The 21,910-nt window shown below is 37.5% G+C and overlaps 1 protein-coding gene across 4 annotated transcripts in view; it reads left to right on the top strand.

Annotated features, from left to right (window-relative positions):
* DOCK4 (dedicator of cytokinesis 4) overlaps positions 1-21,910 on the top strand; it is a 482,024-nt gene that overhangs the window by 389,056 nt on the left and 71,058 nt on the right. For all 4 annotated transcript variants that reach the window (XM_068549319.1, XM_068549318.1, XM_068549321.1 and 1 more), the window contains exons 27-30: positions 3,736-3,830; positions 14,604-14,679; positions 16,607-16,707; positions 17,457-17,515. In XM_068549319.1, coding sequence (XP_068405420.1) covers positions 3,736-3,830; positions 14,604-14,679; positions 16,607-16,707; positions 17,457-17,515 — 331 coding nt within the window. The remainder of the gene's footprint in view (positions 1-3,735; positions 3,831-14,603; positions 14,680-16,606; positions 16,708-17,456; positions 17,516-21,910) is intronic.

The following is a 21,910-nucleotide window of genomic DNA, read 5'->3' as shown; positions in this document are numbered from 1 at the left end:
TCTCCACATCACCCTCAGGATAAATTTCCAAACTGCTTACCAGGGAAAAGGTATGAGGTTTATTTACCTTGTATTTATTTATTTACCTTTGATTGGTCCCTATTTATCATTATCTTTCTATCTATTTATCTATCCATCTTTTTTTTTTTTATTTTTTTTTAAATTTTTGGCCATGCTGCAAGGCATGTGGGATCTTAGTTCCCCACCCAGGAATCGAACCCACGCCCCCTGCATTGGAATGCATGAGTCTTAACCACTGGACGGCCAGGGAAGTCCCTATCCATCTTTTATTTATCCCTACTTACCTACCAGCCCCATTTCTTGCCACTCCCCTTTGCAGCCCGGGTAACCTCTGTCTTGAGTCTGAGGCTTGGAGGTGCCCTTCCCTCTGTGTGGAACACCTGGCCCTCACATTTATCCTAGTTAGTACCATGTGCGTAAATAGATTAGCATTCATCTCTCCCACAAAACTCTGAGCTCCAGGAAGGCAAAGGTCACATTCAACTAACTTAACTCTGGTGTGGCATGTTGCAGGCACTCCATAAATATTATTGCATGAATAAATGAAAGAGTATATTTTACCCCACTAGGTGTCCCCAGCATCTTACACGGTGCCCGGCACATATTAAAGGACCCGATATTTATGAATGAATAAGTGTTAATGATAATGTAACATCATAACAACTGCTCCGGCTTTCTTTTCTATTTGAATGTGAGACTTTTTATTGTTTTTGAAGCTTTTCGCATGAACGTTCTTACTTGAACTTCTCACACTGCAGAAAAAGTGTTTCTGTAAAGTAACACCTCCCTGTTTGTTTTTTTTTATTTTGAACCCTTATTTGAATAATTACCGGGAATACAGTTAAGTAACCATGTTGTGCTATTTGAAGTAAACAAACAGAAAAGAAACTGCTCCCAGGCGGCCAATTTTGAAATGATGGCATATGAAACACTTATTTCTGTGTGCTGTCCAAACAGGAATATTATTACAGCAGTGTTCTTTTTCTAGATTATAAAAAGAATCTGTTATTTAGTTATCGTTATGTGTGCAAAATAATTTCACATATCTATGCAGAAGTTCTTGTTCAGTGAAATAATCAGAGTTGAAAAGTACTCAGAACAGACAAGGAAATACCATTGTATTGGGGGAGGGAAGGGAGAGGATGTAGAATCTAGCGTTCAGGTCTTAGTGCTTTAAAACATTGGAACTGAGTTTGAAATGTAACCTGTCGCATGGCAGCTGACAAGAAATACTTGCTAAATTACATGTAAGTACCACAGTGGAAGGTGTTTGTGTTACCATCTGCTAAAACATTAGCCTACAGTTGAGAAATAAGAAACATGTTTGCATACTGTATGAATAGATACGTGATCATATTAATTATTTTTAATCTTCTCTAACTACAAGGGACCTTGAAGCCCCCCGCATTATAAAGCCTCAGAGCTCAGTTCCAGAGAGGTTAAATAAGTTACCAAGGTCACTGAGCCAGTTAATGACAGAGGCAGGATTAAAATCTAGATTTCCTGATTCTCAGTATAATGTTCTTTTATTTTCATTGTAAGGTTTCTACAAATGAATGTCTTTGGTTCTGTAAAGGTAGATGAAGCTTAGAAAGCTACCTGAGACACTGAAAAGTTTTCTTCAGGGAAATAAAGGTTGATGTCATACATAAGCATTGGCACAAGGTCCCATGCTGGCACACCTTTTATTATATTTTGTGAGATAAATGGGGATAGGAAAATGAGACGGTACAGAAACAGGTTGTCTGTCTCCAGTCCTATACCTGGAATAACGTCACCTTTGTCCCCTGCACTACAAAAGAATGATCCAAGTTGCTAGCCCAGAAGGTAGATATCTTGCCTCCTGCCACCAATTTTTCAGCCAATTTTTTTCTCTGTGCAACGGACATCACACTCTCCTATTTCCCACCGCGAAGGGTGCTGCCTCCAATTTCCAATTCCGTTAAAAGATTGAAGGAGAAAAGATGAAACATCAGTATTTTAGAATTTATTTAAACTATTCCTAAGTACCAGTAGACTGTGAAAAAACAAGCGACTCACCACCTTCATGATTTTTTCTTTAATATCTATCTAAGCAAATGCAGCAAGACAGGAAACTAAAGTGAGCTGTAACACTTTGAAAAGTAAATGCAAACATCATTTTTCTCAGGGATTATATGTGTTCATGTCTGGGAAACTCAAAAGAATCAACCGGAAAACCGTTTGGAATAAGTTTTAGAAATGCATTAAAAAGGGCTTCTCACAGTTTTAGTGTGCTAATGACCTCCTATCCCAAGGGAGGGCTAGAATGGGAGATGTTTCCCAAAATTATCTGACCCGTAGTAGAATACATTTGGGAAACTGGGGATTCTGACAACACAGGGAGGATCTGTCTGGCCATTTAAAGAAAGATGACCTATTGGGCATGTTTCCACATGGTACGTACTACACAGCAACGTATGTGTGCTGAAGCCAAAGAAGCTAAAATAAATTCTTGTCAAAATATTTATGCGTTTGATCAAAGCTGTTAGAATATGTAAACACACACACACAGCTCCCAAATGTTTCTTAGTTTTCTAGATTCTATCTTTCTGTCTCCTAATGGTATGAGTGACAATCGTAATCTTATATTCAAGCAGCTTACGTGTTTAAACATAATGTGTTGTTGGGTTTGATAAATAAAACTCTTGTGTTTGGGGTGTTTTTTCTAAGCAAAACCATACTGTTGCCTTCAATAAGATTGTTAAATATATTTTCCTAGCAGTACTTAAGTTACAAAAAAAATTTTAAGTTTTCTAGTTAATAAATCTAAATGATAGCTAGATTGAGCCAATCTCTTTTTGAGTAGGGCAAGCTCCATTTTATTCATTACCTGCGGTGTGTTATCTTCTTGATTCCTTGTTAAGTATAACGTGCTCCAGCACTTTGAGCCTATCTCTTGTAACATTTTAAGAAATGATATTTCCATGCCTGACAATAGCTTCTCGTCAAGAGCGTTTCCAGGTGATCAGTTTAAAGATAACATCTCCGTAAATACCACTCCCCCTGGTATGGCATCTCTGTGAAGAATACCTTGACACTCTTAGCTTCTAAGGACTTGTCACTGGGCTCAGCTTAGCGCACATCCGTTATTTCTATTTATTCTGCATAGGACCCTCAGATTCTATAAACCTGCATGCATCCCATTAATACTGCATCTTCAGAATGCCCTCTAAGAAACCTGGGTTTTTGCTTAAGATGCTTTTTAATGAACATAAAATCATCTTAAGCAAAAAATTTCTAAATTTTGACACCCACTTAAAGGAAAGCAAAATCGAACCAGGACTATTTACAGTTCTCTTGAGTTGAAAAGTTCTGAAGTTTAGGATACTGTAATAGAAGAAAGAAAATATATTTCCCTGCTAATCTTCTGTTAACTAGCTTTCCATTTTATTTCTAAAACCTAAATTTTTGGAGCTTGTGAAGAAAACCCAAAAGTCATTTCCACTGTGCATGAGAAAGAGAAGGAAAAAGGAACATTTGGGAAGGGTAGCAAACCAGCTGGGTGCTAAGAATGGGAAGGGTAATTATTCCCTCTCCTGGGTAAACTATTGAAGTAGGGCTCCCTTCTCTGTAATTGCTTTGGAAATGGTAACAACAGCACCGTGTGTGTGTGTGTGTGTGTGTGTGTGTGTGTGTGTGTGTGTTGACAGTTATAATAACTCAGTAAAATTGTCTCTTTCCTCCTTATCCAAGGATTTCCTGCTGCAGATATTTACTGTGTTCCGAATATTGATACGCCCAGAGATGTTTCCAAAGGACTGGACTGTCATGCGCTTGGTGGCTAACAAGTAAGACATTTACATTGATAATAATTGCAGCTCATTGCATAGGGGGAGAGGAGACTGCAAAACAGTCTTTTCACTTTGATCTCAAGTTTGAAACCTCCAAATCCTGCAGTTCTTTTTCTTTGCCTCTGAATTAATTTCTCACTCGTTTTTTGGGTTGTTTTTGCTTGTTTATTTTTTGTTTATTTTTTTTTAATGATTACTATTTGTTTTAAATAGGTAATATATTAATGTAGTTCAAAATCAAACAATATAACAGAGTATGCCTTGAGAAGTCCCCCTCCCATTACCTTATTTATCACCTACCCCCAGCCTGAAGTAACCACTTTTATTAGTTTCTTGCATGTCCTTCCATTGTTCCTGTATGCAGGGCCTAGCAGGTAGCACAGTAGGTGAACTGTCCTGCACATCTCTCTTTCACTTAAAAATCCTGGCAGTCTTTCCAAATCAACACGTAGAAAGCTCCTCATTCATTTATGGTTTCTTTTTCTTTTGTAGCTGTATAATATTCTATTGACTAGATGTACCATAGTTTATTTAACCAGCCCTGTTGCTGGACACTTGAGTCGTTTTTGATCTTTCTTAATTCATTTTTAACTCAGCAGAATCCATTAAGCATCTCCCATGTGCTCAGCACTGGGAATAAGATATGACCCTTGAGTGGGACACATGAAGATTGAAGATCCTGTTATACACCTGAGAAATGTGACCAGCAGAAGGCTGAAATAGTGCTCTGAAGGAAGTTCAGAACTAGATACACACATATGGGAAGTTGCTGATGTAAAAGTGAATATCTGAGAGTTGATTAGATTAGCTTGTATTAAGCATATCGGGGGGCGGGGGAGGTAAAATGATCTGAGGTCAATACTTAGATGAATAGGAGTCAGGAAAGGAGAGTAGGGGATGGTCAGAATGGCAGGAGCTGTTCCTGGAGGGCACAGTGTCATGGATTTATCTGCTGTCACACTTCTTGCCTCTAGTATCTCAGGATACAAAATGAAGATGAAGTTTTTTTAGGAAAGTGGCCTGATCTCCACACTTGTAGTTTACCCTATTTCATAAGCATTCTTTCCTTGAAGCCCACATTTGCCTGCCTCTCCTTCTTCGTTTTCTCCCATCCCCAACACTCTCATGCTTAGGGTGAAGGTTAGAGTCTCCAGGTATCTATTCATAGACCAAGGACGCTGTATGTCCTCCCCAGGTGCCCAGATATGATGGTGGTAACAGCCTCAGGAAAATAGGGTTTGATTTTGATTAGATATGCCTAATATGGCTTCTGCTGCAGTATACATTTATAAACGGGGAGGTGTTAAAATGCTGTGTTAAAAACTTGGTGAAGTAACAAACAGTATAATATGGCATATTATATTTTACATAAGTACAGAAACAGCTTTTCCATTTTGAAGACTAATTGAGACTCCTGAAATAGCTCTCTTCAGAGTTTAGCATATTTAGTTTGATATCTGTGAGTAGAATCAAATATCTCTTCATCTGGATGTCCAGATGCTACAGATTTAAATGGGAGCCGTTGGTCATGTATCTGGCCTTATTACCAAAGAGCAAATATTCTGGGTACCTGGCAAGGGCTATGGAGTGGTCCAGGGAACCACATGGGAAGGGGTCCAGGCTGCTGACATCATCATCATACAGCATCATCATTTGGTCATTCTGCCTGCCCTGTGTGCAGAGGGATATTTTGACTTGAATTAGAATTTTCAGTGGGGGACTTCCCTGGTGGCGCAGTGGTTAAGAATCCGCCTGCCAATGCAGGGGACAAGGGTTCAAGCCCTGGTCCGGAAAGATCCCACATGCTGCGGAGCAACTAAGCCCATATGCCACAACTACCGAGCCTGCTCTCTAGAGCCCACGAGCCACAGCTACTGAGCCCACGTGCCACAACTACTGAAGCCCGCACACCTCGAGCCCGTGCTCCACAACAAGAGAAGCCACCGCAATGAGAAGCCCGTGCGCCGCAATGAAGAGTAGCCCCCCCTCACTGCAACTAGAGAAAGCCCACGCGCAGCAACAAAGACCCAACGTAGCCAATAAATAAATTAATTAATTAAATTGAAAAAAAACCAGCAGCTGTTATTAAAAAATAATAATTTTTTTTTATTTTCAGTGGCAGAAATTCAAACTGAAAGTAAATTTAACATTTTGTTCCTTTTGTACAAAGGCGGTGCTTGAGCTTCTGAAAACCATGACAGCCATGTGGCTTTTGATATGAAATGCCATCTCGCTCTGCCCCACCTAAAAATCTCTACTCCATTTAGGAAGACTTTATGGTCACATGAGTGGGTAGCAGACTTGGAAGTCTAGATTCTGTTTTTAAGTAAACATATGATGTTCAAGATTTTCATCTAAATAGGAACATGATTTTGTTAGAGATGAGCTCTGTGTAATGCATTTAAACAGAAGATTAGTCCCATAGCAAACCCAAGAAAAAAGGCCATAAGCATTTGCTGAATGCATTAACATCATTCCATTGCCACCCAAGTCAGTGCTGATAGGAATCTGGCACTACTTTTCCACTGGCGCTGACTGGCTGTGGCAGATCCAGCCTAGTTCACAGACAGGACTCCAGGGCCTGGTGAAGCACCTGCCAAGTTGGAACAGACCACCTGCTCTTTGCTGTTCAGTTTCCCTCTCCTCTCCTCATTTAACTGCCATAGCCATTTCCCATTCAAATTATGAAAGCCTGTGGGATCTTTCTTGTGCTATAAATGCAATGTAGTTCAGAGATAATAAGCCTTTAGCTATTTGTGCCTTATCTGTAAAAAATATTAACCTCAATAATATTGGTAGAAAAATAAATTTCTGAAAGATGTTGAAGATATTTTAAATATGTTAAAGAGCACACACCAGAAAGAAAATGTTTTTACTTTGTTAAACTGTATAGAAGCAAGTTGCAGAAGCTAGATCTAGGTCCCTGAAGTTGACCACCTTTTCTTCCATGATACTAACTTTCTTAGACAAATATTTGATAAGGGCCCCTCAAAGAGACATTTCAACCTGAACTCCCACTTTTACTACCCACTTGTTTGCTTAATACGTGTCAGATTGATAGTAACTGGCCGAGAAGTCACCATAACCCTACGCTTGAACTCAACTGAATAGCTCATCCTGCAAAATATGTTATTCTATGTGCTGGTCCTTTCTTCCTGTGTTTTCAAGTCAGTTAAATGCCCTTAACTTTCTTCCATCAACTGTGCTGTTCCAAATCCTGTAGCTTCTCTGCTTTATGTGAAGTCCTGCCAAAAACTGTGACTACAGACACCTGGCGATTAGTATGGTCTTTTTTTTATTTCTACCTGAATGTCTCACATTGTGTAACGTAGTAAGTGCATCCAGGCTAAATTTCACGAGGATAAGAAACTTGACTTCTGCCTGCTTGCAAAGCTCTATTGTGCCTGTCCACTGTAATTTCTTGGTAGGATGAGGACAGCTGCTCAATCTGAGAAAGAGAACATAAGGGAGATGAAAATTAAGTACCAAAAATACAGGACACTTTGAGACAAGCTTCTCTCCACCCCCTTCCATACACATTGCAAAATACAGTACAAAAATAAAGTTACAGCTTTATACATATTTTCAAGGAGATAAATCTTGTAACAGACTTACTTACAGAGAAGAGTAAAAACTCCCTGGCCCTGCAGTTGAAATTTCAGGCCCTTATTTTGTTTATCTTGTGTGCATTTGGCTTCAAACATATACTTTTTTGTGTGTGTTTTTTTCCCACCGAACACTGAATTGTTTAGCTGATTACTGCCTTCACCAGTTTAGCGTTCAAATGAGATCTGTGTGGCAAATAAGTGATTTATTGAATCAAAGATTCTTAGGGAAGGTCATCCATTCATTCATTGACCCATTCATTCAGTACCTATTTTCCAGTGCCTAATGTGTAAAAATAAATGTCATAGAGATAAAAAGCTCAGTTCTATGAGAGGGGTTATGAAAGGAACTTTGTTCTGGACTAGAATAGGAGGAGTTTTTTTGAAGGAGTGAAACTTGAGCTGAAATCTAAAGCAGAAGTTAACAGGCAGATAGCAAAGGAAGACTGTTCTTATCAGAAGGAATAGCATATACAAAGGCCCTGTGGTCAGAATGAAGATGGCACATTCAAGGAGCTGAAAGACTGTGTGGCAGAAATGTGAGGAGGGAAGGAACCAGTAAAAATGAGGTTGGAAGAAGACAGGGTCCAGATATTAGGGGGTAGAGAGACAAGAGAAGAACCAGGAAGGACCAGTTAGGAGCTTAATACAGCAGTCCAGGTAAGAGATGATGATGGCTTGAATAGGTGGATTGCAATGAAGGTAGTGAGAAGATCGATTTTGAAGACAGAGATGATAAGACTTGCAGATGACTGGCTGTGGGCAAGAGAGAAAAAATTTGAAGATGGCTCTTAGAATTTTGGCCTGAACAGAAGGACAAATGGTGGTGCCTTTCACTTAGATGGAAGATACTGAGACGGGAGCGGCATTAGGAGTGGGAGAGGTGAGGAATCCTGTTTTGAACAGAAGTTTGAGATGCTCTTAGATACCCAAGTGGAGATGCAGGAGAAGAAGCTGGACATGCTTGTATGGAGCTCAGAGAAGAAGTCAAGACTAGAGACATACATTTGAGGGTCATTAGCACTGGGTAGTATTTGAAGCCATCAAACTGAATGAGAGCACCCTAGAAGAAAGTATAGATTGAAAAGAGAAGACTACTTAAGCCTGGGCCCCGGAACATGCCAGCCATTCAAAGGTCAGGATGTTGAGAAGCAACCAGCAGCAGAGACTGAAAAGGAGTAGCCTGTGATGTAAGATGAGAACCAGAAGGGTATAATACTGTATGAGGAAAATATTTCATGAAGGAAGGAGTATCAAGAGCTGCTGGGAGGTTGGAGAATGAGGACTGACAATTATCCCTGGGATTTGGCAATGCAGTGTGACCTTGACAAGTGCTGTTTCATGGAGTGGTGGAGATGAAAGTCTTATTAGAGTGAATTTGCGAACAGATGGGAATTGAGAAAGTGAAAGCAATAATTATCAGCTCTTTAGAAGATTTTGCTGTAAAAGGGAGCAGAGAAGTGGGGCTATATCTGGAAGGAGATATGAGGACTAGGATTCATTTCTAAATATGGAATATTATGCATGTTGGTTTACTGATAGGAAGGGCACAGAAAAGAGAAATATTGATGGTGCTAAAGAAATCAGGCCCAAGTGAAGGAACAGTGTTCTTGGGTAGGCAAGTAGGGATGAGATCAAGTAAAGTATTTCTCATGTGCCTGTCTGAGAACAGCTTTCCTAAGGGGGTGGCAACTGTCCACCGTCAACTTGCACTGGAAACTAAATCAACTGTGTAAGCATGCAGTTTAGTTCAGCTGACATTGTTTTTTGTGGTGAGACTTTCTCAATGAAGGAAGCTCACCACACTCAGAGTAGCACTGATCTAGTGCACACAAGGAAGCTTGGCCTTAGCTAGGAGCATTGATACTTTATCCATAGTAATAGGAAGGAAGACAGAGTATGTGATACTGACCATGAAAAGTTTTATGTTAGAGTAGCTGATCTATTGAACACCCATTGTACTATTGCTTTTTGTTGATGGTGGTGTTTTTCTATTAGGGCAATTATCTTTAAACGCTTTTACTGTCCAGGAGGAAAGATAGTGATTTTTATCAAAACTATATATTACTAAGATGAATGTACCAAAAACTTCCATAGTTATAGCAAATATTTACACAAGAATTGCCTGCACACTGCATCTCCAGGTGAGTTGTGAGGAGCTGGTAGAGAGAATGAATACATGAGGAAAGGCAAGAATACATTAGGGTTTAAGCCTAATAGGTCAAAAAAACTGAGGCTGTTGTTACATGAGTGATTTTTTGCCAATACTGCCCAGAGGAGGAGGTCAAGAAATTTTTAAAAATTCTTCCAGTTCAATTCTTATTCATTCTTTTTTTTTTTTTTGAATAAATTTATTTATTTGTTTTTATTTTTGGCTGTGTTGGGTCTTCGTTGCTGCACGCAGGCTTTCTCTAGTTGCGGTGAGCGGGGGCTACTCTTCGTTGCGGTGAGCGGCCTCTCATTGTCGTGGCTTCTCTTGTTGCAGAGCACGGGCTCTAGGCGCGCAGGCTTCAGTAGTTGTGGCATGTGGGCTCAATAGTTGTGGCTCACGGGCTCTAGAGCACAGGTTCAGTAGTTGTGGTGCACAGGCTTAGTTGCTCCGTGACATGTGGGATCTTCCTGGGCCAGGGATCGAACCCATGTCCCCTGCATTGGCAGGCGGATTCTTAACCACTGCGCCACCAGGGAAGCCCCTCTTATTCATTCTTTTTACCTCACCCACACTGCATGCTTCCTTCACCGAAAGCAAAATTACTGATCCTTTTCCTTCTTCCCCATTTTGGCGGATTCTGTGCCCTCCACTTGGAGTGCCTTTCTCCATCAGCTTTGCCTGTCTTAATTTGTCTCTTCTTCAGAATATCTATAGAAAAGTATAAAAAGTTCTACAAGCTTTACATTTTAGAATTATCTAGTACAGCAAGTAATTATCACAAAGCATAGATTTAAATACAGGTTTGAGGCTATAGTCATTCAACAAACACTGGGCTAGGCCCTTGGTGATGCAGTGTTTAACAAGGACAAACTCCCCAAATGTCATTGCTCTCCAAGTTCCAACCCTTGTTTGTCTTCTCTTCCATCTGTAACACCAGACCTCAGAGTGAACTGTCACGTGCATCAGAATCACCTGGCTGGGCCCTGGTGTGATCTCACCAAGCCATAGGCGCTGGTGAGGCCTTAAAGTCTTACGTGTCCTTCAGGTGCTGCTTATGTACTGACATTTGAGGACCACTAGCTCAGATCAGCTTCCCTGATGGCTGTCCAGGATTTTTATCTGCCCTAAATATCTTTGTGGTGATTTCTTCTGCCCTCTTAACCCGCCAGATTGTAGGGAAGTTGTCGTACTCCAAATTTAGATCTCCGTAGTTTTTCAGTGTACAAACATCAGCCTTGTTGATGCCCAGTTTATCCAAAAGGAGAGTATCCATTGAGAATTCTCTCAATCCATTTATAATTTATGGAGATGGGCTTTTGCTTCAGCAGATTATCAGGTTGGAGTAGTTTTCAAAAGGACAGTTTATAGGAGATGAGGTTTCTATAGGAGGGATAGCGTTGCTTAAAAAATACTTTCTAAATGCCAGGAATGAAGTGGCAACTGGAAAACTTGAAGAAAGAGCTTTGATTTCTTGTGCGCCAGTTTCTCTTTTATGTATACATTTATCATGCTGTGCCATAGATTAGGGTTGTCAAAAGTGATCCTTACGCCTGCATTTCTATAGCAGACATCAGTATTTTGACCGTTTGTAGTAAAAGATTGCAAAGGCTTTCTTAGCTGTTGAATTGGAGCGCTGAGATTTAAAATGTTCCCATATTCAGAAACTGAGTCATGAGTAAAAGAATAAAACCAAAGGAGCCACATGGTTTTGGATAAATTAGAACAAGTAAAGAAAAATCCTTCAACACTACAGGTATCCACTACAGTGAAGGAGTAATAATGTATATATGCCTTTAGCTGGCTTGGGGACCTGTGTGCCAGGAAACTGTCTTAGTGCTGAGACATAAAAAGCTTTGGGAGCTGCCTCTGTGACTTGGGCTGAGTGTTATGAGCGTAAATGAAAAGCAATTGAAGTAGAGTCATTTTAAGATCTTTCTAGCCCTGAGAAGTCTTATTTTTGGAGGTCTTACCCTTCATCATATCAAACATTAAAGAGACCCACATGCCACATGCCAAAATGAAAAGCAATTTCTACAGTTTGCTTTTTAAATTATTGGCCTATGGAGTAAATCATTTAATTCCAATTACCTGTGATTTCTCAGCACTTCTGTATACTTAGGAATTCTTGTTAAGTTATAAAAAGTAACCTAATTTTTTCAATATAAAAGAAGTTGCATGAATATTAAATTAGACAATTAATGAAAATGATAATGTTGCATTCTTTGGACACGTTATGAACCTTTTTTTAGTTTTTATTTTGCAGTTTTAGTTTTTGATTCCATAACACTTTTTCAGGGCTCAATATTTTCCAAAGGCCCTGAAAAGGCCCTGTGCCCTGTGCCTCTTGTGCCTGATGATAAGGCAGCCTTGATAAGATAAGAGGTTGAGGTGTTCAATCCAGCGCAAGGATGCAAGGCCCATTAAAGAACCACAGTAGTCATCGGCCTGAAATTCTAGAAGGCAGGAGAATGTGAAGCAGTGTTGTTTGGAATGTGCTTCTGACTCAGACCTCTCTAGAGCCTTGCTCTTCAAAGGGTGGATTGTGAATCTACAGCATTCACATCTCCTGGAGCTTGTTAGGAATGCAGAACCTCAGGCCCTATCCCAGGCCTGCTGAATCATAATCTGCATCTTAACTAGATTACCAGGTACCCATGAAAGTCTGTCTAACTTTTAAAAGTCTAGAGCAGTGTTTCTCAGTTTTGGGTGTACATAGACTCTTCGGGGAGCTTTACCAATCCTGATGTCCAGGTCGCACCCCAGTCCAGTTATTAAATCTCTGGGGGTGTGATCCTGACATCTGTGTTTTTAAAGCTCCCAAGTGATTCCAATGAGTGGCCAGCTTGAGACTCACGGGTCCTTCATAAAGCCGGAGAGGCTCCACGTTGTTTACCAGCAAGCACAGTTCAAGAAGCTGTGGATTTTGTATGTGTGTTTGGGACCCAGCATATAAATAACAAGTGAGTAATCTTTGCCACGGAATAATCTCTTTCACTTGGAAGATTGAGTTTGGTGGCTCCTTTCCGGAGCATTGGGCCCAATAACCCAAATCCCAGATATGTCATGTTTCAGTAACACTAGAGGTTATTGTTTCTGAACAACAATCCAAGCTAGAGTTGTGGGCCAGAAGGTGGTTTTTGATGTAAAACTCAGGTGTAGTGGCACTGTGTGTGTTTCTCCGTTGGATGTCAAAGCAGAACATTTGTTAAGGATGAAAATTTTTCTTTTTTAAACTTAGAAGCTAACACAACATTTTTAATCAACTAGGCTCCAATATAAAATAAAAATTTTCTTTTACATTTAAAAAAATAAATAAATAAACTTAGAAGCCTCACAGTCTACTAGATGCTGGGCAAAGAGTCCCTTCCTTGCCTGATAGCATTTCATTTTCTGACAAGTAAGCTTTAGTTTCATATAGTAAAATTTGAATTAACTTCTTGGGAAACTTAATCAGTTACCATTACTGATTTCGCCAGTGTCTATGGACAATTGCCACTTTATACACCTGTTACTTGCAGGTGATTTGTCTCTTTGATAGGAAATTCACTGTTGATATCTGCCATTTGAGGGGCAGAGAAGAAACCACAGGACTTCTCAATCTCATGGGCTTTACTTATACTTAATTTTCATAGGATGATTCACTGAAAGATGTAAGTGACATCTAAAAGGCACATGTATGTAACACAGTGCTTGCTCATGGTAGAGCAAGTGCCCATGAAAATGGTGATTTTCTTCTCTTTCCTCTTCTTACCTTGAGCTTCCACATTCAACCGTCCAACTCCTTAGCCTCGTTAATCCTCTCCTGCCCCACAAGGAGACTATGATAGTGAGTTTTCCAGCAGATTACAATAATGAACATTTAAGTTCTTCAAAGACTATAAATATTCTTCTAATTAGTAAATACTCTTCTAATCTATATTTTACCAGTAGGACAACCAAGGTGTGAGGTTGGTGGGGTTGTTTTGCTTTGTTTCATGTGTAGTTTTACCTAGGGTCAGACAGCTATACCCTTCAGTTACAAATCCCGTAATGGGAGCTGGGCTCTCATCACATCACAAGCACTTCCTTATGCATGCATCTTAAAAAAGGCCAAAGAGGTTTTAAAAATCAATCATTTATACGTTGGTGCTTGGTTTTGGGTGGTTTGGGGAGTGATCTATCTTGTTTCAGTATAATGCTATATGTAACATTAAATGAACCATTTGGAAATACATTCAATTTTGACTGTATACTCTTGTAGCTGTAAAAAGGAGCAGATTTTGAACAAATTGGATAACTCAAGAGTTAACCAAGAATACTCACCAAATCTTCCTTTTTTAACCTCCCTAACAAAATACATATGACTATATAGGCCCCCTCTGACAGGCTTTCCCTAATTTCTCCAGCTCAGAGATGCCCCATTCTCTAAATTGCTGTAACACTCACTGTCAGTTTCACATAGCTTAGTACTGTGTTATAGACAATTTCACAGTCTGTAATGGTTTCTTTAGTGGCAATCTCGTCACCATGAGAGAAGGAATCTGACTTGCATAGCTCTTACATGCCCCCTAACACCTTAAACGGGAGAGAGCAGGAGAAGATATCTAATAAATACTCAATGTGGTCTGTCGTTTTATCCTATCCATTATCATCTTTGGGCTCCATCTCTTTTTCTGTATTTTTTAAAAGTCTGGCTTTCTTCCATGTAAATAAAATATAGAATATTATAGGTTTATTAGATCATTTTTGCTTTGTTTGGAATTTTACAAATTACAAAACATCAAGATAGTAATATAATTCTGAGTCATATGAATTCATAGATTTTTCTGCATATCATTTCAGTGATGGATTTCTTTTCCTTCTTTTCTTTCCTGGGCATCTGTTCTCTTTTTTATTTCAAATATGAATTATCTAGTATTGTTCCACAGGCTTACTGAAGGTTTTCTTCTGTCTTCGTTACTTTATTCTTGCCTGATAAATGATTTTCACTAACGTGATGTTTCCAACTTAAAATGTATTCTCTTTTATCACTAGCGTTATTATTACAACAGTTCTGTACCTGTCAGATGCACTTCGTAAGAACTTCTTAAATGAAAACTTTGATTATAAGGTGAGTATCCATTTAGATGACTATCCTACTTGGGCTAAAAGGTTTCACATTGTCCCTCAGGAAATTACCTCAAGTATTTTCTTTCTCTTAGTAGTAGAGAAATAAAGTTATTCTGTCTACCTCACGTTAATCTTGGGCCATATTAGTTTCAGTTATGAATAATGCTAGAAGAGTTTTTCATTATATTTTTGAACAAGTTAGGTCTATGAATATGTTTATCAACCTGGTGGAAATCATAGTGCTTAAGAGGAGAGAAAGTTCTTTATTGTTACTGTAAATTTTAATTCTTATTCTTTTTGATCCCCATGCATGCATGACAAAAAGAACTTAGAGCATAATGTTTTTAAGACATCTTTTAAAATAGAGTTTATATGAAGAATGTATTTACAAAGTAAACCCTTTAGTTCCTTTACTTCTCCTTCTTCCCATTTTTTAGAATGAATTAGTGAAAAGAAATAAAACAATGAAAGATTAGTAAGATTCTTTAAGACAGATCTCTATGTAAGTCTGCAATGTAATGTGATATGCCTGGGTCTCTAAGAATTCTCCATACACCATTTTTAAAATGGGAAATGATAAATAAAAATGGGCAGTGCCTATCCTGGTTTCCCTTCTTAGTGGTGTTTTATGTTTTTTACATCTTTGTTTCTTATTCTTTTAAAAATAACCTCTTTTATATTAAACATTTAATAAAATGTCCTTATCAGTAACTAGGAAATACAAAAAGTACAATAGAAACCAGTGAAATTTTAATGGTTCCATAATATGTCTTTATACTTTACAATAATCAAAGTATCAAAATTTCATAATCACAGTGCTACTTTTTAACATTCAAGTTGTTTCTACTGTTTTATTCTTATAAATTACTTTTTCTGTGTATTCTTACAAAATAAAAGTTGGCATATATTCCTAGTTATTTCTTTGGATAAATATTTGTAAGTGAAAATATTGTTAAAGACTGTACCAATTATATTTGATTGCCTATATGTACACCAACACTAGAAGAGACAATTTTGGAGGGCAATTTGATAAAGGGAACAATTTTTTTTGCTTTAATTTACATTTCTTGCTAGTTATGTTATTAATTACTCATTAGTTATTAGTTATTAACTAGTTATTAGTATTGAATAATTATTGACTAAAATTCATATTTTGTAAAGAATGTGTTCTTGATTTTTGTTCATTATTTTGCTTGGAGTGTTATATTCTTTTTTAATTGTGAGAGCTCTTTATGTATAAAAGATATTAACTCTTTATAATGTTTCTCCTATTTATCTTTAATTTTACATGGTGTCAGTAGAAAAGTAGTTTCCTTCCATGATGTTCTCCATGTTTTTGGTTAGGTTTATTTTTGGGAATTTTATTCTGATCTCTTTCTGATGCTGTTTTTGGTATAAGAGAGCTTAGAAGATTTGTCTTGGTAGGGAATTTTTATATACTCTCTGAATTTAAAGCAATTAGCATATCCAGAAGAGTGTACATATCTTTCTTTTCAGTTCTACATGAAAAGGGGTTCCAAAAATGAAATCACACAGGAATAAAGTAATCCAACTTATACCTCAGCCTCCTCGGAGACACACAGACATGTTATAAGAGAAACAAAACATCTGCCATTTAGCATGTACCAGAGAGCTCATGAAACTTGGGATACAACATTGAAGCAATACAAAAATAGATAGTATTTACTTAGTTAGTTTACTTCTTTGTTATAGAAAATTTTACACGTATATAAAAGTAAAGAGTATAGTATGATGAATCCCTCATGTACCCATACCCAGCTTCAACTACTGCCAACTCATGGCCAATCTTATTGCAGCTATACCCCCATTCACTTACCACTTTTGAAGCAAATCCAAGATATCATGTCACTTCACCTGTAAATATTTTTGTAACCCCATAGTATTTAAATATCTCATTCTCGTTTTAGATCTGGGATTCCTACTTTTACCTTGCAGTCATTTTTATAAACCAGTTGTGTCTGCAGTTAGAGATGTTTACACCTTCCAAAAAGAAAAAGGTGTTAGAAAAGTAAGTACCAGTGTATAATTGGGTAAGAATATGAGGCAAATAAAATGTGGTGCTTTTTAAAGAGTATTTTAGTTCAAGTGATTCATAAATCAGATCTCCATGACTAGAAATCATAGTGGAGAGGCATTGACCAAGAGGACAACAAGCAATCCTTTCTGGAAATTTCACTATTTTGAACTTATTTAAACATTTTTGTCCTCAATCTTTCAGGATTCAAAATTACCATAGAAGCGAAAAATTATGAGACAAATCTGTTTTACTAAAGGATTTATATGAGGGTTTGAATTAGAGGCATCAAGACATGTACATTGTACACAGTTCCAGTTATAAAATGAATAAGTCATGGGGATGGTGGGTACAGCATGGTGGGTACAGCATTCATACAGCATGGTGACTATAGTTAATAATACTGTATTGCATATTTGAAAGTAGCTAGGAGAGTGAATCTCGAAAGTTTTCATCAAAAGAAGAAAATGTATAAGTAGTTATGGTGATGCATATTAACTGGACTTATTGTGGTGACCATTTTGCAATATATACAGATATTCAAATTGTTACACTATACACCTAAAACCAATATGATGTTATTATATCAGTTATACCTCAATGAAAAGTCACCTGCATTAAACATCTTCAATTAAAAACATATTGCCTTTTAATTCAGAATGATAGATTGTGTCCTAAAGAGACACAGATAACTTCTTTGTTCTGGAGTCTTTTTAACAGGTTTCATTTTTGTTCTATTTCAGGTATGGTGACATGCGGGTAACGATGGGTTGTGAAATTTTCAGCATGTGGCAGAACCTAGGTGAGTGATGAAAAAAGAAGCACCTCGATTTTATAGCTTATCACTGTCCTTATAAGTGAACAAATGAAGAAGGACAATTTACCAATGACAGCATTTGAAACCAAATGTCTAAATCAATAGAGAAATCTATAGAGAGGAGTTGACACTTTGGCATTGAATAAGGTTACAACTAATTCTGTAAATTGGTGTCTGTCTGAAAAATCACCTTTCTTTTTTTTTTTTTTATTTTTATTTTTACAAAAGATATATAGACTGACACCAAGCATTGTACATGGATGACCACAACAAAAGCAACAATGATTGCAATTACCAAACATGAAACACACTCATACTATGTCATAATATTGACATTCAGTCCAGTAATCCTCCACTGTAACAGCTCCTTTACTTTGCAGTGAAAATTGATTTGTATATTCTTTGCCTCTGAGTCCTTGTGGGATTTTTTTTTTAATTCAGACAGAAAGTCACAAAAATTATACTCATCCTCATCAGTTCACTCAGTCCCATGTAATTAATTTTTTTTTCATCTTGATCTTTTGTTAGTACTTTTATGAGTTCATCAGTTTTTCATTAGAGTTCTGAAAATGCTTATTCTTTCAGTTCAGCAGTACAGTCAGTTACCAGAAACCTGTACTTGTCAGAGTCTTTTCCATGAATTTCTTGAAGATGAAACCCTTTTATAGGAACATATTTGCAAAAGCATCAGAGTACACCCAGAACTGTCTGTAAATGACAAAAGACTTAAAAATGACCACAGTTAAAGATTTGATGAAAGTTCATAATAATGCAGTTGACAAGAAAATTAGTTATTTCTGAGATATACATTTTAAAGTAATAACTAGGATTATGACTTATAACATTATACCAGAACATATAAGATTTCTAGAAATTTCATGTAATGTCTGAAACATTTATATTAACATATTTCCATACAAATAACCCAATGAAAGTTTAGTATTAGTTGTTTTGTTTGTTTGTTTGTTTATACTGCAGGTTCTTATTAGGCATCAATTTTATACACATCAGTATATACATGTCAATCTCAATCGCCCAATTCAGCACACCACCACCCCCACCCCACTGCAGTTTTCCCCCCTTGGTGTCCATATGTCCGTTCTCTACATCTGTGTCTCAACTTCTGCCCTGCAAACCGGCTCATCTGTACCATTTTTCTAGGTTCCACATACATGCGTTAATATACAATATTTGTTTTTCTCTTTCTGACTTACTTCACTCTGTATGACAGTCTCTAGATCCATCCACGTCTCAACAAATGACTCAATTTCGTTCCTTTTTATGGCTGAGTAATATTCCATTGTATATATGTACCACATCTTCTTTATCCATTTGACTGTCGATGGGCATTTAGGTTGCTTCCATGACCTGGCTATTGTAAATAGTACTGCAATGAACATTAGGGTGCGTGTGTCTTTTTGAATTACGGTTTTCTCTGGGTATATGCCCAGTAGTGGGATTGCTGGGTCATATGGTAATTCTATTTTTAGTTTTTTAAGGAACCTTCGTATTGTTCTCCATAGTGGCTGTATCAATTTACATTCCCACCAACAGTGTAAGAGGGTTCCCTTTTCTCCACACCCTCTCCAGCATTTGTTCTTTATAGATTTTCTGATGATGCCCATTCTAACTAGTGTGAGGTGATACCTCATTGTAGTTTTGATTTGCATTTCTCTAATAATTAGTGATGTTGAGCATCTTTTCATGTGCTTCGTGGCCGTCTGTATGTCTTCTTTGGAGAAATGTCTATTTAGGTCTTCTGCCCATTTTTGGATTGGGGTGTTTGTTTCTTTAATATTGAGCTGAGTGAGCTGTTTATATATTTTGGAGATTAATCCTTTGTCCATTGATTCGTTTGCAAATATTTTCTCCCATTCTGAGGGTTGTCTTTTCGTCTTGTTTATGGTTTCCTTTGCTGTGCAAAAGCTTTGAAGTTTCATTAGGTCCCATTTGTTTATTTTTGTTTTTATTTCCATTACTCTAGGAGGTGGATCAAAAAAGATCTTGCTGTGATTTATGTCAAAGAGTGTTCTTCCTATGTTTTCCTCTAAGAGTTTTATAGTGTCCAGTCTTACGTTTAGATCTCTAATACATTTTGAGTTTATTTTTGTGTATGGTGTTAGGGAGTATTCTAATTTCATTCTTTTACATGTAGCTGTCCAGTTTTCCCAGCACCACTTATTGAAGAGGCTGTCTTTTCTCCACTGTATATCTTTGCCTCCTTTGTCATAGATTAGTTGCCCATAGGTGCGTGGGTTTATCTCTGGGCTTTCTATCTTGTTCCATTGATCTATGTTTCTGTTTTTGTGCCAGTACCATATTGTCTTGATTACTGTAGCTTTGTAGTATAGTCTGAAGTCAGGGAGTCTGATTCCTCCAGCTCCATTTTTTTCCCTCAAGACTGCTTTGGCTCTTCGGGGTCTTTTGTGTCTCCATACAAATTTTAAGATGATTTGTTCTAGCTCCGTAAAAAATGCCATTGGTAATTTGATAGGGATTGCATTGAATCTGTAGATTGCTTTGGGTAGTATAGTCATTTTCACAATATTGATTCTTCCAATCCAAGAACATGGTATATCTCTCCATCTGTTGGTATCATCTTTAATTTCTTTCATCAGTGTCTTATAGTTTTCTGCATACAGGTCTTTTGTCTCCCTAGGTAGGTTTATTCCTAGGTATTTTATTCTTTTTGTTGCAATGGTAAATGGGAGTGTTTCCATAATTTCTCTTTCAGATTTTTCATCATTAGTGTATAGGAATGCAAGAGATTTCTGTGCATTAATTTTGTATCCTGCAACTTTACCATATTCATTAATTAGCTCTAGCAGTTTTCTGGTGGCAGTTTTAGGATCCTCTATGTATAGTATCATGTCATCCGCAAACAGTGACAGTTTTACTTCTTCTTTTCCAATTTGTATTCCTTTTATTTCTTTTTCTTCTCTGATTGCCGTGGCTAGGACTTCCAGAACTCTGTTGAATAATAGTGGTGAGAGTGGACATCCTTGTCTCGTTCCTGATCTTACAGGAAATGCTTTCAGTTTTTCACCATTGAGAATGATGTTTGCTGTGGGTTTGTCATATATGGCCTTTATTATGTTGAGGCAGGTTCCCTCTATGCCCACTTTCTGGAGAGTTTTTATCAGAAATGGGTGTTGAATTTTGTCAAAAGCTTTTTCTGCATCTATTGAGATGATCATATGGTTTTTATTCTTCATTTTGTTAATATGGTGTATCACATTGATTGATTTGCGTATATTGAAGAATCCTTGCATCCCTGGGATAAATCCCACTTGATCGTGGTGTATGATCCTTTTAATGTGTTGTTGGATTCTGTTTGCTAGTATTTTGTTGAGGATTTTTGCATCTATATTCATCAGTGATATCGGTCTGTAATTTTCTTTTTTTGTAGTGTCTTTGTCCGGTTTTGGTATCAGGTTGATGGTGGCCTCATGGAATGAGTTTGGGAGTGTTCCTTCCTCTGCAATTTTTTGGAAGAGTTTGAGAAGGATAGGTGTTAGCTCTTCTCTAAATGTTTGATAGAATTCACCTGTGAAGCCATCTGGTCCTGGACTTTTGTTTGTTGGAAGATTTTTAATCACAGTTTCAATTTCATTACTTGTGATTTTTCCGTTCATATTTTCTGTTTCTTCCTGGTTCAGTCTTGGGAGGTTATACCTTTCTAAGAATTTGTCCATTTCTTCCAGGTTGTCCATTTTATTGGCATAGAGTTGCTTGTAGTAGTCTCTTAGGATGCTTTGTATTTCTGCAGTGTCTGTTGTAACTTCTCCTTTTTCATTTCTGATTTTATTGATTTGAGTCCTCTCCCTCTTTTTCTTGATGAGTCTGGCTAATGGCTTATCAATTTTGTTTATCTTCTCAAAGAAACAGCTTTTAGTTTTATTGATCTTTGCTAATGTTTTCTTTGTTTCTATTTCATTTATTTCTGCTCTGATCTTTATGATTTCTTTCCTTCTGCTAACTTTGGGTTTTGTTTGTTCTTCTTTCTCTAGTTTCTTTAGGTGTAAGGTTAGATTGTTTACTTGAGATGTTTCTTGTTTCTTTAGGTAGGCTTGTATAGCTATAAACTTCCCTCTTAGAACTGCTTTTGCTGCATCCCATAGGTTTTGGGTCGTCGTGTTTTCATTGTCATTTGTCTCTAGGTATTTTTTGATTTCCTCTTTGATTTCTTCAGTGATCTCTTGGTTATTTAGTAACGTATTGTTTAGCCTCCATGTGTTTGTCTTTTTTACGTTTTTTTCCCTGTAATTCATTTCTAATCTCATAGCGTTGTGGTCAGAAAAGATGCTTGATATGATTTCAGTTTTCTTAAATTTACTGAGGCTTGATTTGTGACCCAAGATGTGACCTATCCTGGAGAAT

This window comes from Eschrichtius robustus, chromosome 8, assembly GCF_028021215.1.
Source record: "Eschrichtius robustus isolate mEscRob2 chromosome 8, mEscRob2.pri, whole genome shotgun sequence".
Lineage (NCBI taxonomy): Eukaryota > Metazoa > Chordata > Mammalia > Artiodactyla > Eschrichtiidae > Eschrichtius > Eschrichtius robustus.
This window is presented reverse-complemented; position numbering and strand designations above follow the sequence as displayed.